This window comes from Pan troglodytes, chromosome 21 (genome assembly GCF_028858775.2).
Source record: "Pan troglodytes isolate AG18354 chromosome 21, NHGRI_mPanTro3-v2.0_pri, whole genome shotgun sequence".
NCBI classification, from domain to species: Eukaryota; Metazoa; Chordata; class Mammalia; order Primates; family Hominidae; genus Pan; species Pan troglodytes.
This window is the reverse complement of record NC_072419.2, coordinates 50,415,052-50,431,984: the sequence shown is the minus strand read 5'-3', so window position 1 is coordinate 50,431,984 and position 16,933 is coordinate 50,415,052. Positions and strand designations below refer to the sequence as shown.

The following is a 16,933-nucleotide window of genomic DNA, read 5'->3' as shown; positions in this document are numbered from 1 at the left end:
TGCCAGCCTTGCAGGCGAGCCAGAGAGCAAGGCCTTGGGATTGTTACGGGAAAAATGTAACGCAGTCTAAATGCTCACCGAAGGGACTGTTAAATTAATTTATGAGACCATGTGATGAAGTACAACAGGCCTTTAAAAAGACAGAGGTGGACCCACCTATATTCATACAGAAAGAAATCTAAGGCATTATAAGTGAACAAAAGCCATTTGGCAAATATTTATTGAGTGCCTGCTAGGTGCTAGGTAGTGTTCTCAGAGATGGGGTCAGTGGCAGACTGGTGAACAGCTAATCTTTTAGTCTATTTGTGATAAGTATACAGTTGCAAATTGGCAGAAAAAGGCCTGGAAGGATCTAAATCATTAACAGGAGTTACCCTAGGGAGACCGGACAAAGGTGTTTTCTTTTATATACTCTTCTCTTGTTTGGATTTTTTTTGCAATGAGCATATGACTTTTAAAATTTTGTTTTCTTTTTTTTAAATTTGAGACAGGGTCTCACTCTGTTACCCAGACTGGAGTGCAGGAGGGATCTTGGCCCACCGCAACCTCCACCCCTGCACGGGGCTCAAGCAATCCTCCCATGTCAGCCTCCTGAGTAGCTGGGACCACAGACGTGCACCACCACAACCGGCTACTTTTTTGTAGTTTCAGTAGAGACAGGGGTTGACCAGGTTGGTCTTGAACTCCTGAGCTCAAGAGATCCACCCACCTCAGCTTCCCAAAGTGCTGGGATTACAGCCATGAGCCACCACACCTGGCTTACTGCAACCTCCGCTTCTTGGGTTCAAGCGATTCTCCTGCCTCAGCCTCCCGAGTAGCTGGGATTACAGGCAAGCGCCACCACACCTGGCTAATTTTTGTATTTTTAGTAGAGACGGGGTTTCACCATGTTGGACAGGCTGGTCGCAAACTCCTGACCTCAAGTGATCTGCCTGCCTTGGCCTCCCAAAGTGCTGGGATTGCAGGCGTGAGCCACTGCACCTGGCCCAACTTTTGCAATTTTTAAAAAGTGCTTCCTCCATACAAACAGTATTTACATGTAGACGTAATAAGGAGCCCTCAGGATGCAAAAAGGGTTGGGGGTGGGGGTGTCTAAGCACAGTTTTCCAGAATGTAGCCTCAGAATCCTGGATGGCCTCCCTTTGTTTCTCCCCACTCTGGATACTCAGCTTTTCAATGCAAGGCAGCGTTGAAAGAGCAATTGAGGCAAGGGACCTGTTCTTCAGTCCCAGCTGAGCTACTCCTGGGCTGTGTGGCCTTGGGCAGGTCCCTCTACCTCTCTGAGCCTAAGCTTCCTTCCCCGTATAATGAAGGAATAAGACTACACTTACCCATGAAGGTAAGCAGATTTTCTCACGCACAACACTGGCTAATTGGGTGTGGCTACCTGTGGAAGTGGTGAGTGGGGACTGTAGGCTATAGTGCTACTCAGCCTCATGACCCATTAGCAATGTCAGTTGTGGACACAGGATGGGGAATAAGTGGCTATGTGATGGATTACTTATGGGCTTGGACTAGAAGATCTTATCATCGTCTGATGAATTGTTTGTTTGTTTGTTTTGAGACGGAGTCTCTCTCAGTCGCCCAGGCTGTAGTGCAGTGGTACGATCTCGGCTAACTGCAACCTCCGTCTCCTGGGTTCAAGCAATTCTCTGCCTCAGCCTCCTGAATAGCTGGGATTACAGGCATGCACCACCACGCCAGGCTAATTTTTGTGTTTTTAGTAGAGACAGGATTTTGCCATGTTGGCCAGGATGGTCTTGAACTCCTGACCTCGTGACCCACCCACCTTGGCCTCTCAAAGTGCTAGGATTACAGGTGTAAGCCACAGCACCCGGCCTTTGTTTGTTTGTTGTATGGATAAAATTAACTTATTAGGACAATGGTATTATAGTAGAGGAAGAGTTTAATAAATGTAGGGCTAGTCAAGTGGGAAGATGGGGGTTTATTATTTAAATTTATGTCTCTGAAAGTTTGGAAGGTAGCATTTTTTAAGGATAGTTTGGCGGGCAGGGGGCTAGGGAGAGGGAAATGTTGATTGGTTGGATTGGGGATGGAATTATAGGAAGTCGAAGCTGGCTTTTTTATACTGAGGCAGTTTCGGGGTGGGGGTTATAGGACTGGTTGAATTAGTTTTTTGCTATGAGTCACAGGTCTGGGTAGAATCGTCAGAATGTAAAAGTTCAAAAAATATTTTAAAGGCCAATTTTAGGTTTTGACAGTAGTGATGTTATCTATAGGAGTCGCTGGGAGGTTCTGTAACCTCTGGCTATATTTCTCTGGAGTCATAATTTTATAAAGGCAGTTTTGGTCTCTGAGTAAAGAGGGGGTTAGTTTCAGGAAAGGACTGTTAACTATTTTTGTCTTAAACTATTAACTCAATTTTTGAATAGTTAGTTTGGTCTATGTCCAGGCATGAATGAAGACAGTTAGCTTGTGAGGTTAGAAGTAAGATGGAGTCAGTTATATCGATTTTTTTTACTGTTAAATATTTTTATGTCAGATTTTTTTCACTGTCATAAGTTTTATAAAAGCGGTTTTAATCTCCAAGCTCCACTCCAGCTGTGACCTTCTCAGGATTGAAATATTCTCACTTGCACCACATTTGAGGTTGTCTATGGCTGTGTGGCACATTTGCAATAGAAACCTGAGAGCTCATATTAAATATGGGTTATTGAGCTGGGCTTGGTGGCTCCTGTCTGTGATTGCAACACTTTGGGAGGTTGAGACAGGAGGATTGCTTGAGTCCAGGAGTTCAAGAGCAGCCTGGGCAACATAGCGAGACCACATCTCTACAAAAAATAAAATTAGCCAGCGTGATGGCATGCACCTGTGGTCCCAGTTACTTGGGAGGCTGAGGTGGGAGGATCACTTTAGCCCAGGAGGTTGAGGCTGCAATGAGCTGTGATTGTGCCACTGCACTCCAGCTTGGATTACAGAGTGAGACTCTGTCTCAAAACGAAACAAAACAAAACAAAACAAAAAATATTTATATATACACACATACAGGTTACTAGAGCCAGCTCCTACTGGCTCATGAGAACTCAGGAACTTTGCAGTCATGGTGGGCGTATTTACACAGTGGAAACTGACTAATAGTACAAACTGAGGTTGGTTGGTTGGTTTGTCCTAAAGAGCTGGTTTGCTACTATATCCTGACTATTGTACTAATATGAAATGCCCCTTTTTCCTTCTCACCCCAATTTAGGGTGATCAGCCATCTCAATTTGCCTGAAACTGCCCGGTATTAGCACTGAAAGTTCCACATCCCAGGAAACCTCTCAGACATAGGCAAACTGGGATGACTGGTCACCCTACAGTCTTTTCCCATGAAGTGAAAGGAGCCAACCTTTGTTGAGAGCCTGAGATCTCTGCTAGATAAACCATGTAATACAGCAACCTTGCGAAGGAAACTTGCTATGCTCACTTTACTGAGAGGAGACAGACTCAAAGAGACCTTATTCAAAGCCTGTGCTTATTAATGCATTTGACAGTATCTGTTGAATGTCTTCCATGTGTGAGTCCCTGCATGGAGTGCTGGGGATGCTGTGGTGGGCGAGTCAGACCTGTCCCTGCCCCCAAGTGCATGTATCTTAACAGCAGAGACCGGCATCTAACAGTTACTTAAATACAAAATGTGATACATATTTTGAAGGAAAAATAGAAGAATTTATGAACTGATAACAGGGAAACCTGGTCTGGTCTGATAATCAGAGAAGGTGTCCTTGAGGAAGTGATGTTTGAGCTGAGATATGCAGGATGAATAGAGGTAAACTGGGTGACAGGGGAGGCCGCACAGGCAGGCAGAAGGGACAGCAAATGCAAAGGCTTGGAGGTGGGACCTGAGCATGCTGTGTTCCAGAAAAGGCTGGAGCACAGACTCAGAGAGAGAGAGTAGGGTGGACGAGGCTGGAGAGATTGGCAAAGCCCAGATCATGAGGGTTTTGTGGGTCACAGTGAGGAGCTTGAACTTCATCCTTCTAGTAGATTCTAGGCTACCCCTTCAGACACTCCTTAGGACCAGGGACACATTCCCCGAGCTGCCAGGAGTGTTAGCAGCTGACAGATCCTGGCTGGGTATTTCTCTCCAACAAAGGGAGCTGCCTCCTTCACATCTAATGACTGTAATGACCTGGCCCCCTTGCTTTGATTTTGGGCAACGCTGAAGGGCTATACCAGCTTAAATTCCCCTGGGATCAGTTGAATATTCTGTTGCAGATGTTCAGCTTCTTCCACTGCCAAATCCTGCTTCCTTCCTTACACGTGCTCTGCCTGAGAGCACTCCCCGCTAAATCTCCCACACATCATCTCAGCTTCAGAATGTTTTCCCTAGGGATCCTGACCTGAGACACTCCTCAAGGCACTGGGAAGTTACTGCAGGGTTTTAAGATGGGGAGTAACCTGCTGAGAGTTGCATCTTATGAAGAAGATGAGTGGCAGCAGCAAAGGGTCAACTGAAGTGGGGGGCAGGGAGGATACTACTGTCATCATCGAGGGAGAAAAGGATGTGGCTTGGACTAGACAGATAGGGTGGAGACCAAGAGAATTAAGGAGTATCGCAGTGCATCATCATGAGAGTCATTTAAATTCTTAGTTTCAGTTTTTCCAATTGTAACATCGAAATGATGATGCCTGTATCTGTTAGGATACTTTCTTATCTATTCATTTTAACAATATATTGAGCAAAATTAAAGAGATATTCACAGTCAGGTCTATCTGAAGACCATGTGATTTCCTTTATTCTTTGCTACCTCCAAAGATGTCTTAGCCCTGGCTTACTTTCTCTGGGATGCTGGGTCCATAGTCTTTATCAAGGTGGGTTAGAGCCAAGCTATGAGTCCCTTATAATCAGGAGCATCTGTGTGGTGTCTGTGGCATGGACATGTGTGCTGACCACAGTGAGCATTTCTGGTTCACCTGGTCTGATCTTGGTATGCTTGGACAAGAGCCATTAACCCCTGGACTCTCTGATGCTCACTCTGTATCTGCCATGCTCCATCTTAAACACTGTCTGAAATTTGTTGATGACACTTCTATGGGCCACCCAAAGATCTTATGCCAACATCTGGTACTATGTGAGAGGACTTGGAGAAGGATCAGCGATGGCTGGTAGACAAAACAGGCAAGATAAAGACAAGAGAGCTGCCATGGGAAGTAAGAAGTGATCAATGTCTTGGGCAATGAGAATTTGGAGGAAGGAAGGTGGTTCCCTGAAGGAGGTGGTTTGAAACTGGGCTATGAAGGATTTGGGAAGACGAGGCTGAGAAAGTGACTTGGAACCAGGTCATGAAGGAACTGGACTATCAGGTAAGGACTTCTATAGGCAATGGGGACTCTTAGAAAGGAGCTAGTCCTCGTTCCTTCTCTCCATCTCTGTTCAGTTCTCCAGTGTGTTAGTCTGCTTTCTGTTACTTATAACAGAATACCTGAAACTGTGTAGTTTATAAGAAACAAAATGTATTTCCTAGAGTTCTGGAGGCTAGGTAGTCCAAGGTCAAGGGGTCATATCAGGAGTGGCATTCTTACTGGTGGAGACTCTCTGCAGAGTCCCAAGGTGGCACAGGGTGTCATGTGATGAGAGGGCCGAGTGTGCTAGCTCAGATCTCTCTTCCTCTTCTTATAAAGCCACCAGCCCCACTCCCATAACCAATTAAACCATGAATCCATGAGTGGATTAATCACCTCTTAAAGGCCCCACCTCTCAATACTGCCACATTGGGGATTAAGTTTCAATTTGAGTTTTTTTAGGGGGACAAACATTAAACTGTAGCACCCAGGCACACTGATCTTCCAACCTCAGATAGTTCCCTAGAAATAGGAAGGTGTCACTGGCCAGATGGGGTGGTGTTCTCAGTGTCCATTCTGTATTTGGAGGCAGAATCCTGGTCTGGCCCATATGTCTCTTTGATGTCTCAAACTGGATTCTGGATCTCCCAGCTTTTCCTTGGTGTCTTAGTCAATTTTGTGTTGCTGTAAAAGAATACCTGAGGGCCAGGTGTGGTGGCTCATGCCTGTAATCCCAGCACTTTGGGAGGCCAAGGCAGGCGGATCATGAGGTCAGGAGTTCGAGACTAGCCTGGCCAATACAGTGAAAAACCCCGTCTCTACTAAAACTACAAAAAATTAGCTGGGCATGGTGGCAGGAACCTGTAGTCCCAGCTACTTGGGAGGCTGAGGCAGGAGAATTGCTTAAACCTGGGAGGCAGTGGTTGCAGTGAGCCAAGATCACACTACTGCACTCCAGCCTGGGCAACAGAGCAAGACTCTATCTCAAAAAAAAAAAAAAATACCCAAGGCCAGGTAATTTACAAAGAAAAAAGGTTTATTTGATTAACAATTCTGGTGGCTGGAAAGTTCAAGGTGGAGCATCTACCTCTGATAAGGGCCTCAGGCTGCTTCCACTCATGGCAGAAGGTGAAGGGGAGCTGGTGTGTGCAGAGATCACATGGCAAGAGTGGAAGCAAGAGTGAGAGTGAAAAGGTGCCAGGCTCTTTGTAACAACCAGCTCTTGTGGGAATTAACAGAGCAGAAACTCACTCACCCCCAAGGGAGGGCATTAATCTATTCATGAGGGATCTGCCCCCATGACCCAAACACCTCCCATTAGTCCCCACCTCCAACACTGAGGATAACATTTCAACATGAAGTTTGGAGGGGACAAACATCTGAACCATAGCACTTGCATTTCCGAAATGGTCACGCTTTCTTCAGAGCTGAGATTTGGGTGAGAATTTTGGAACTTTTAACTTGTAAGGGAAGTTCTCATATTCTTAGAGGTGAAAGCACTAGTCAGGACGCTTGGCTGTGATTGCCAACAACTGCCACATTGTGTTAATATGAGCAAGTCATTAAAATTCTTAGTTTCGGCTTTTCCAACTGTAAAATCAAAATGATGTTACCCGTATCCATTAAGATACTCTTTTGTCTGCAGGTCAAGGAAAACCCTAACTCCAAATGACTTAAACCAGAACTTTCTAATGGAAGTATAATATGAACTATGTATGTAATTTAAAAATTTTTAGTAGCCATATTTAAAAAGGTGAAATTAATTTTAATAATACATTTTATTTAACTCATTATCCACAATATTATCTTTTTTGTGTGTAAACAATATACAATCATTAATGAGATATTTTCCATTCTTTTTGTGTGAATTTTTAAAAATTCTGGAATATTCAAAATCTGAGTATTCCAGAGCACAAACATGCTTTCTTACAAACAACTGGACCCAGGCAGAAAATTGGAGCTGGTCTCATTTTCTCCCTGAGCTCTCTCTGTCTTCTGTGGCTCCTTTTCATCTTTCCAGTTAATCCTTTCTGGGCAAAGACTCTGACCTGTCAAAAATCTAGGGTTTATTGAACACTTACTATATCCTAGGCACTGAGCTAGCTGCCTCACACACAGTTTACTTAATCTTCAACCCACCCTCCCCACTCCCTGCCACTCAAGACCTGGGGCATCACCTCTCATCTGGACTGCTGCCATGGCTGCATTTATTTCTGTGATTGGTTAATTATATTTAGTCTATCCCTGGCACAAGACTCTGAGCCCCTTGCTGGCAGCGATCATGTCCACTTAGTTCATGGCTGTATCCCAGCACCTAGCTAGAAGAATGCATGGTCTTCATCTAGCTTGTCAAATGCAAAGGGTTGTATGAACAACCAGACGAAGAAGGTATCATGATTTCCATTTTACAGAATGACAAACTGAGGCTCCGCAGGCTTAAATAGTTTATGCATGTCTTAGAACTATTCAACGTCAGAGTTTAGACTTAAATCCCTGTTATTCTATACTCACCAGAAGAGCAACTGCAAGGAGAAAGCTATATTTAGGTTTTATTAATTTCGGGAGTCCTATCGGGGGGACAGGACCGTATTTTTGCCATGGTTATGGCCTTCACCAGCATTTTACATGTACACCAATAACTCCCAGGGCTTGAACTGCTGAATCTGGACCTGAACACCCTTGGCAGCCAGTGCTGTCCACTACTGAGCACCTACTGCATGCCGAGTCATGAGGGAAAAAAGATGGGTTTCCTGCTTCTCAAAGGACATAAGAGTGTCATTCAGGAAAAGACTTGAAAATTCATCGGATGCTTACCGAGGATTTCCTTGGGCCTGGGAACTGTGCTAGATGCCAGGATCTTAGCATCTTAGCAAGAATAAGGTAGACAAAGCTTCCTCCCTCTTGGAAGGCAAAGACAAGCAGGGAAGGCTTCTGGTGAACAAATGGTCATGATAATTATTCAATGGCACCTGTGGAAAGTGCTAAGAAAAATGGATGACATGATAACATGTGGCTGTTTCCAGCAGCACTCAGGGAATGGGGCTCAAGAAATCTTCCTGGATGAAATCACGTTTAAGCCAAAGCTAGAACTGTCAATAGAAGTTGGCCAGGGGAAGAGGGAAGAGAAGAGCATGTGAAGAAATGGGGAAAGCTTGTGCAAAGGCCCCAAGGTGGGAAGGCGAGTGTGAGTGGTGAGCAGTCCAAGACGAGGCAGGGGAGGTGGCAGGGGCGGCCCCTGCCAGGTTTTGTGGGCTGTTGGGGATCTCCCCCGTTTCCTTTGGGACAGTGGGAAGCCCTGCAGGGTTTACAAAGCTCAGTGAGGAGGCAGTCCAAAGGGTATCGGAGGAGGCCCTTCCTTCTGCAGACGGCCCCTCTCAGCCAGATGGCCATGGGCAGAGGCCTCCCTCTCTCCCTCTGTGGATGCATTCTTCCTGTCTCCAGGGAGAACTGTCCTGTCTTGGAGGGAGTTGGAGTGGGGGTGGCCTCAGGAGTTGGTTTTTCCCCTTCCCAGGGCCCTGTCACTCCCAGCCTCCCCTGGGTGTCTGTGCCTCTTGCCACTTGCTTGTAAGTTTCCTAATATAGCCTGACTGTTTCCTTCCCAACTGGTGGCCAAGAGCTGCTCTCCTGTTGCAATCTCAGTTTTTCTTGGGCTTAAAGGGACTACATCAGCCCATCTCATGCCAAACTGAAGCTAAAGGTAGGTTGGTTGATTTAATTTCATAAAGTTGTCCAACCCAGAGATTAGATGTCTTGTCTCTTTCTCCCAGTTTACCATCTTCTCTGCTCTCTGCCTGTTCACTTTTCCCTTTCATTTTTTTAAATTTCTTCTGAGAAGTAGAGGAGCATAGCCAGACATGGATGTGAGTTTGGCTCTGGCATATTTATTAGCTGTGTCATCTTGGATGAGTCCTTTGTCCTTGATGGGCCTTAGTTTTTTCTGATCTGTAAAACAGGAACCATAAAATACCTCCCCAGAGCTGTCACTTCCACAGAGCTGTTTGCAGATGGACAAAACAGAAAGAAGAGAATAAACAGTTATGGAATGCCTGCTGTTCATTCATGCATTCATTCATCCAACACATATTTACTGAGTACCTATTTGGCACAGTTCGAGGCACTGAGGATACCACAGTGAACAAAAAAAGAAAAGAATCCTTGCCCTTAAGGAGCTCGCATGCCAGTGAGGGGGGATGGTCAATAACACAAGAAAAAGCAAAATGTATGTTGCATTAGATATGCTCTAGGAAAAATAAAGCAAGGAAGGGAGGTAGAAGACCTTGGGCAGGGGTTGAATCTTAAATACGGTGGTCACGGGTGGCTTCGCTGAGAAGATGACATTTGAGTAAAGGCTTGAAGACGGCAAGAGGGTGAGCCATGTAGGTATCTGGAGGAAGGGCATTACAGGTAGAGGGAACAGCAATACCAAGGCCCTGAGGTGGTTCCATGGCCCCTGTGCAGCAGCAAAGCAGTCTTCGTGGCTAGAGTGCAGTGAGGGAAAGGGGAGGATGGGGGGAGAGGAGCACAGAGGAGTGAATGGAGATGAAGTCAGGTAGGGCCTGTGGGTCACTAAGGACTTCAGCTTTTCTTCTGAGTGAGAAGGGTCAGTGCAGTGTCGTGATCTGACTTAACGCATGTGAACAAAATCCCTCCGATTGCTGTGTTAGGGATGGATAGAGGGGCAAGAGTGGAATCAGGAGACCAGTATGGCAGTGACTATGAAAATCCAGGTGAGAGAGAACGGTGGCACAGACCACCATCTAGTCGAAGTGGAGGTGGTGAGAAGCGGCTGGATTCTGGATTCATTTGGAAAGTAGAGCTGATGACTTTCCTGATAGACATTTGCAGAATGCTATGCTGGGTTTTTTTTTTTTTTTCCTGAAAAGCTTCTTTGCAATTTATTTATTTACATTACAAAAATCAACTTTATCAAGGTGTAATTTTCATATGATAAAATGCATTTGAAATGTACAGGTGTGACAGATGTACACGCTTGTGTAAACCATCAGCACAATTAAAATGCAGAACATTTGGCTGGGCGCAGTAGCTCACGCCTGCAATCCCAACACTTTGGGAGGTGAGGTGGGTGGATCACCTGAGGTCAGGAGTTTGAGACCAGCCTGGCCAACATGATGAAACCCCATCTCTACTAAAAATGCAAAAATTAGCTGGCGGTGGTGGCACACACCTGTAATCCCAGCTACTCAGAAGGCTGAGGCAGGAGAATCACTTGAACCCAGGAGGCGGAGGTTGCAGCGAGCCAAGATTGCAACATTGCACTCCAGCCTGGGTGACAAGAGCAAAACTCCATCCCCCGACCTCCAAAAAAAAAAAAAAAAAAAAAAAAGATGCAGAACATTTCCATCAACTCAGAAAGTTTCCCTGTGCCCTTTTGCATTCTATTCCTTCCACACCCAGCCCCTGGCAACCACAGATCCACTTTCTGGCACTATAAGTTTGTTTGTTTGTTTGTTTGTTTGTTTGTTTGTTTGTTTTTTGAGGCTTTCATGTAACTGGAGTCACACAGCTTTCATCTCTAGCTTTGTTCACTTAGCATGTTTTGGAGACCCATTCATGTGTTGTGTGTAACAGCAGCCTGCTCTCTTTTCTTGCACTTTTCTAGCACTTCTCTTTTCTAGCACACTCTCTTTTCTAGCACTTCACTGTGTTAGTTTATCCATGTACCAGCTGACTGACATTTGAATTGTTTCCATTTTTTGTTGTCTCATTTTTAATCCTCAAAAGACCCCTGGAAAGTGGGTATTACTTTTCCATTTTCCAGACAAAAAAACTAAGATCAAAAGAAGGAACTTGCCCAAGGTTCCCCAGCTTAGATGATATTTGAAGCCAGGATGACTCCACATTCCATTCTGTCCTCAGCCTCCATCCAATGGGATCACATGTGAATGAGCTTGGGAAATGCGACCTGTTGGTTTCCCATCTATCCAACTTCCCATTTTTCATCAGCTATACCACATTCTCATTTCTCTGTTCATTGCACCTGTCATACAATCCCATTTTCCACTTCCTTAGCTTAAGTTGGATCTTAGTTCAAATCCCAGTTCTGCTCCTTTCTCACTGTGTGACTTTGGGCAAGTCACATAACTTCTCTGAACATCAATCTACCTATGAAATAGAGGTCATATTTGCATCTTCCTCTATGAGATCATGCCCAATGCTTTCTTCTCCATTTCTGTCTCTCTCCATTTCTCTTTAGCCCTTTTATTGCTGATATTCCATGATCCTTGGTTTTTTGAGGCTGGTCATTGAAGGGAACAGAGTCCAGGTGTCTCTCCCTCCTGGCTGTTCTTTCTTGCTGTCCAGAGGGGCTGGAAGCACTAGGGACCTTTTCCAACAGAATAAACAGGAATTGATGGTGGTGAAGCCCAAGGATCAGTTGTTTTCTTTTAAAGTTTCACTGGTGCTTCTAATGCACACCAGGATTAAGAGCCATGGGCTCGCAGCATACACTCTGGCATCAGACAGACTTAGGCTTGGATCCCATTTCCTTGGTCAAATTGCTTAACCTCTCAGATCACCAGCATCCTCCTGGAAATTCGCATTATCATGGGACTCACCTCACAGGACTGTTGAGAGGTTTAGTGAGCCCCTGGCATTGTACATGATCCTTAATGGGGGCTCTTCATGCAGAAGAGGCAGGGTGGGGTAGAAGTGGGATCCTGAGCTCAATGTGCTAGGAGGGACCAGGCAGTGTGGAAGCATCTAGATGTGCCCCCCTTCGCCTCCAAAGTTACAGTGCACCAATTCCTAGAAGCTCAGCATCTCAGAGTTAGATCAAGCCTTGGAGAGCTCTTCACCCAACACATCATTGACAGGCAGACAATGGAGGTGTTAAGAAAAGGAATTGCCAAGGTCACCCAATGAGATGGAATTTTTGAACAGGTTTAGTCAGTCAGCCATTTTGCAGATATTAACGGAGCACCTCTGTGTACCAGGCACTGTTCCAGGTTCTGGAATCCATCCAAGAACAAAATAGAAAAGATCCCTGCCCTCATGGAGCTTCCATTTTAGCAGAGGGAGAAAAGCAATTAATGTAATAAATAAGTCATATGGTATGTTAGAATGTGATATGTGCTATGGGAAAAATAAGGAAAAGTAGATAAGTGAGCAGGGTGGTGGTGCAGACAGATTGCAATTTTGGAAAAAATTTTGTGGGTTCATAATAGATGTATATATTAAATATTTATGGGGTATATGAGATGTTTTGATAAAGGCACGCAATGTGAAATAAGCAGATTGCAGTTTTAAACAGGGTGGTGTATTCATCAGCGTTCTCTAGAGGGACAGATCTAATAGGATGTGTGTGTGTATGTGTGTGTATATATATATATATATATGGAAGTTTATTAAGGAGTATTAACTCAGATGATCACAAGGTCCCACAATGGGCTGTCCACAAGCTGAGCAGCAAGGAAGCCAGTCCGAGTCCCAAAGCTGAAGAACTTGGAGTCCGATGTTCGAGGGCAGGAAGCATCCAGCAGCATCGGAGGAAGATGCAGGCTGGGAGGCTAAGCCAGTCTAGGCTTTTCACATTTTTCTGCCTGCTTTATATTTGCTGGCAGCTGCTTAGAAGGTGCCCATCCAGATTAAGGGTGAGTCCACCTTCCCCAGCCCACTGACTCAAATGTTAATCTCCTTTGGCAACACCCTCACAGATACACCCAGGATCGATACTTTGCATCCTTCAATCCAATCAAGTTAATACTCAGTATTAACCATCACAGGGGGTCAGAGTAGGTCTCACTGAGCAAAGACTTGAAGGATATCTGGAGGAAAAGGGTTCCAGGAAGAGAGAAGAGCAGTGCAACAGCAGGCCTGCTGGGGTGAGTTTAGGAGTCCCTTCCTTGGTTGTCTACTCAGCCATCTTGCTCCTGGACATTTATTAGCAGGAAGACCTTTTGGCTTTTGTTAACCAGGGAGAATGTATCAGCTTGTGTTTAAAACAAAGAAGCCTCAGAATTTCTGCCTTCGGTGCAGTGAACGTTATGTATCAGGTACCGTTCTACATGGTGGAGGTACAAAGATGAAGGCAGAGAACTGCCTTTCAGCAGCACTGCTGTGGGAAAGAAAGACCAGGACTGTGGCCCAGGTGTGTGTGTGGGGTGAGTGAGGGCAGATGTGAGCTGGAGGTGGCTGTGTACCATCTAAGGGAACACAAATTTCCAAGGTGACATCTGGAGCTACCGAGGGGAGAGGAAGGGGTTGGGGATATATTTGGGGGGGTCAGCAGGACATAAATGGCAGTTTAAAAACACTAGATGTGCAATCATCTAGAGAGAATAGGAGAAGGTTTTTGGATGAGCCCTGGGGAGAACTACATGTCAGGATGGGGGTGAAGGATGAAGTTATTTTGGCAGCTGTGTATCAGCTTGTCATACAACTCAGGTGACCTCACACGTGAGCACAACTTTGTAGAATCACAGTATCACACACATATCTTTGCTTTCAGAGTTTTTCGGAGACATTAACTCATTTAAACCTCAAAAAAACCCTAGGAGGTAAGAGGCAGTTATTATCTCTGGCAGATAAGGAAGCTAAGGTACAGGGAGGTTAAGTCAGTTGCCCAAGGTCACACAGCTAGTAAGGGCAGAGGCAGGATCTGGACCCAGGGAGCCTGGCTCTGGAGTTTGTGCTCTGAACCACTACTCTCTGCTGCCTCTCCACACACATAAGACTTGGATGGCTGCTAACATAAGGCATCTCAATCCCAGGAGCTCATGGACTTGTGTACATGCAGGGCCTAAGTTGCTGACACCTTGTACACACCACTAGCCTTCCTCCATATGGTTTCATACGGTCTCAGTGTCTCGGTTTCACTGATGCCCATCACCTCACACACTCAGCCTGGAGTGCTACATATTACTTTGTTCTTTGGCACTCTGATAGCCTTGCACACTCAGAACCTCATACACATCCATAATGTCAACTCCGTGAGATCTCAGGCACTCACCCCACTGTGCACACACTACCCTGCACACTCATGATTTGTGTGTGTGTGTGTATGTGTGACAGGGTCTCAGTCTGTAGCCCAGGCTGGAGTGCAGTGGCACAATCATGGCTCACTGCAGCCTCGACCTCCCGGGCTCAGGTGATCCTCCCACCTCAGCCTCTCTAGTAGCTGGGACCACAGGTGCATGCCACCATGCCTGACTAATTTTTTTGTAGAGAGAGGTTTCACCATGTTGCCCAGGTTGGTCTTGAACTCCTGAGCTCAAGCGATCCATCCGCCTTCACCTTCCAAAGTGCTGGGATTACAGGCGTGAGCCACCTGCCCCCACCTCATGATCTCATATAGTCAAAAGACACCGATATGCATGCCCACAAGTGTCTTGTACGCACGATCTTGCACAAATACACACACAAGCCCATGCTCTCCAACATTTGCACTACCATGCGAACTCACTAGCTTATCCGTTCACGACTTGTGACCTTGCCATGTTCCCACCAACGTATTCCTACCATCGTGCAAGCTCCTCCTGGCTCACCCACTCGGGTTATTGCACACTCGAGTAGACTCAAACACTCATAGCACTGTGCACCCTGACCCTCAGACGGCCTTGCGCCTCTCGGTCCCACCCCGCCTTGCCCACTCCCGCCCTTGCCCTCCCAGGCCACCGTGCACACGCGGGGACCCGTCGTGCCGCCTACTGACGCGCCCTCTCCTCGCCCGCAGGGACGTACCAAGGCCAGTTCACCAACGGCATGCGCCACGGCTACGGAGTGCGCCAGAGCGTGCCCTACGGGATGGCCGTGGTGGTGCGCTCGCCGCTGCGCACGTCGCTGTCGTCCCTGCGCAGCGAGCACAGCAACGGCACGGTGGCCCCGGACTCGCCCGCCTCGCCGGCCTCCGACGGCCCCGCGCTGCTCTCGCCCGCCATCCCGCGTGGCGGCTTCGCGCTCAGCCTCCTGGCCAATGCCGAGGCGGCCGCGCGGGCGCCCAAGGGCGGCGGCCTCTTCCAGCGGGGCGCGCTGCTGGGCAAGCTGCGGCGCGCAGAGTCGCGCACGTCCGTGGGTAGCCAGCGCAGCCGTGTCAGCTTCCTTAAGAGCGACCTCAGCTCGGGCGCCAGCGACGCCGCGTCCACCGCCAGCCTGGGAGAGGCCGCCGAGGGCGCCGACGAGGCCGCACCCTTCGAGGCCGATATCGACGCCACCACCACCGAGACCTACATGGGCGAGTGGAAGAACGACAAACGCTCGGGCTTCGGCGTGAGCGAACGCTCCAGTGGCCTCCGCTACGAGGGCGAGTGGCTGGACAACCTGCGCCACGGCTATGGCTGCACCACGCTGCCCGACGGCCACCGCGAGGAGGGCAAGTACCGCCACAATGTGCTGGTCAAGGACACCAAGCGCCGCATGCTGCAGCTCAAGAGCAACAAGGTCCGCCAGAAAGTGGAGCACAGTGTGGAGGGTGCCCAGCGCGCCGCTGCTATCGCGCGCCAGAAGGCCGAGATTGCCGCCTCCAGGTAGGACAGCGGTGGGGGTGGGAAGGGGTCGCCTCCCCTCGGAGAAAGGGGTCCTGGGGCAGGGCAACCTAGGAGGCCCTGTCTCCAAGCCTGATTCTGCTTCTTTTACCCCCATCACCTTCAGGGGTTAATTGGAGGCTCTTCGGGAGCTGGTGGCTCCTGTTCACTCACCCATCCATCTATCACTCAATTACACCCAGCCCCTCCACTGACTTAACCCTACCACTCACCCAACCTTTCTAATATCCACCTGAACAGCCATCTCTCCAGTCATCCACTCCATTCCCCTACCCATTCCACTTCCTGTTTACCCACCCAGTCATCCAGTCATCCATCTATCCACACAACCTCGCAGTCAACCACCCAAACATCCATCCAAATCCACCCAATTCCTTCATTGACTAACTTCTCTAACACTCACTGAACAACCCCTCCACCCACACACCCACCTCCAGTCCCACATCACACCTGAACATCCACCTGAACAACAGCCTAACATCTACCTGAACAACCACCCATTCACTCAAAGATTTACTTATCTATTCCATGCAACCTACCCAATTTTTCATCCTTTTACCTACTCAACCAGCTCATCACCCATCCATTCATCGACTCAACCACCCGTCCAACTACCCAGATGCCCATTCAAACATACAGATACCCTTTCAACCACTCACCCATCCCCTCACCCACCAATCACCTGCATTCACTCAGCTGCTTCCAGCTGCCCAGCCACCCATCTTAACATCCAGCCACGCATCCATTCACTCAAGTACTTCCATTTATCCACCCAGCGACACTTCTGTTCATTAAAACAACATCCACTCCCACCCACCCGCCTGGTCATCCAGCTACCCAGCCAGCCACCTCTATCACTCAACCAAACTTCTATTCATTCAACCTCCCCCACCTATCCATCTACCCATGCATCCATCCACCCTCCCATCTACTAAACACCCACCCTATCATCTACATTCAAACCCCTTTAAGTCTTCTCATTGTGCTTCAGATAAAGTTCTAATGTTGTCTCCAAACATTTATGGCACCTACTAGGTACAAGGCAATTTTAAGTGGTTCACAAATATGGACTCACTCAGTCCCTTTAACAACCTTATGATAGGTACTGTGTTTATTTCTGTTTTGCAGATGAGCTAAGTGAGGCTCAG

At 47.3% G+C, this 16,933-nt stretch overlaps 1 protein-coding gene across 2 annotated transcripts in view; it reads left to right on the top strand.

Moving 5' to 3' along the window:
- The window catches only part of JPH2 (junctophilin 2), a 74,835-nt gene that overhangs the window by 11,649 nt on the left and 46,253 nt on the right, over nucleotides 1–16,933 (top strand). For both annotated transcript variants that reach the window (XM_016937948.4, XM_063802534.1), the window contains exon 2: nucleotides 14,978–15,767. In XM_016937948.4, the coding sequence (XP_016793437.2) occupies nucleotides 14,978–15,767 (790 nt within the window). The remainder of the gene's footprint in view (nucleotides 1–14,977; nucleotides 15,768–16,933) is intronic.